At 64.8% G+C, this 213-nt stretch overlaps 1 protein-coding gene across 1 annotated transcript in view; it reads left to right on the plus strand.

Annotated features, from left to right (window-relative positions):
• The window catches only part of LOC103811621 (ATP-binding cassette sub-family A member 1-like), a gene marked incomplete at both ends in the record, with an annotated part of 1,392 nt that extends 1,237 nt beyond the window's left edge, over positions 1–155 (plus strand). The window contains 1 exon segment of the mRNA XM_009084605.1: positions 39–155. Coding sequence (XP_009082853.1) covers positions 39–155 — 117 coding nt within the window.
• Positions 156–213: the final 58 nt, after the last annotated feature.

Genomic DNA, 213 nt, shown 5'->3' on the forward strand with positions numbered 1-213 from the left:
CCCCAGCTCCAGCCCTGCTCAGTCCCCATCTGCTGCAGGTCAATATGGGATTCCCAGGCCCTGGAGTTTCCCTTTCCTGAAGAGCTACTGGTTTGGAGAGTCGTCCTCAACTGGGTACCCCCCGTGCCCCACCGCCCCCCTCGCTGTGCCCCAAGGTGAGTCCCTGCCCACCTCATGGCTGAGGGCAGTGGCCGTGGAGCTAGGCTGGAGCCC

This window comes from Acanthisitta chloris, unplaced genomic scaffold, assembly GCF_000695815.1.
Source record: "Acanthisitta chloris isolate BGI_N310 unplaced genomic scaffold, ASM69581v1 scaffold36551, whole genome shotgun sequence".
In the NCBI taxonomy this organism is placed as follows: domain Eukaryota; kingdom Metazoa; phylum Chordata; class Aves; order Passeriformes; family Acanthisittidae; genus Acanthisitta; species Acanthisitta chloris.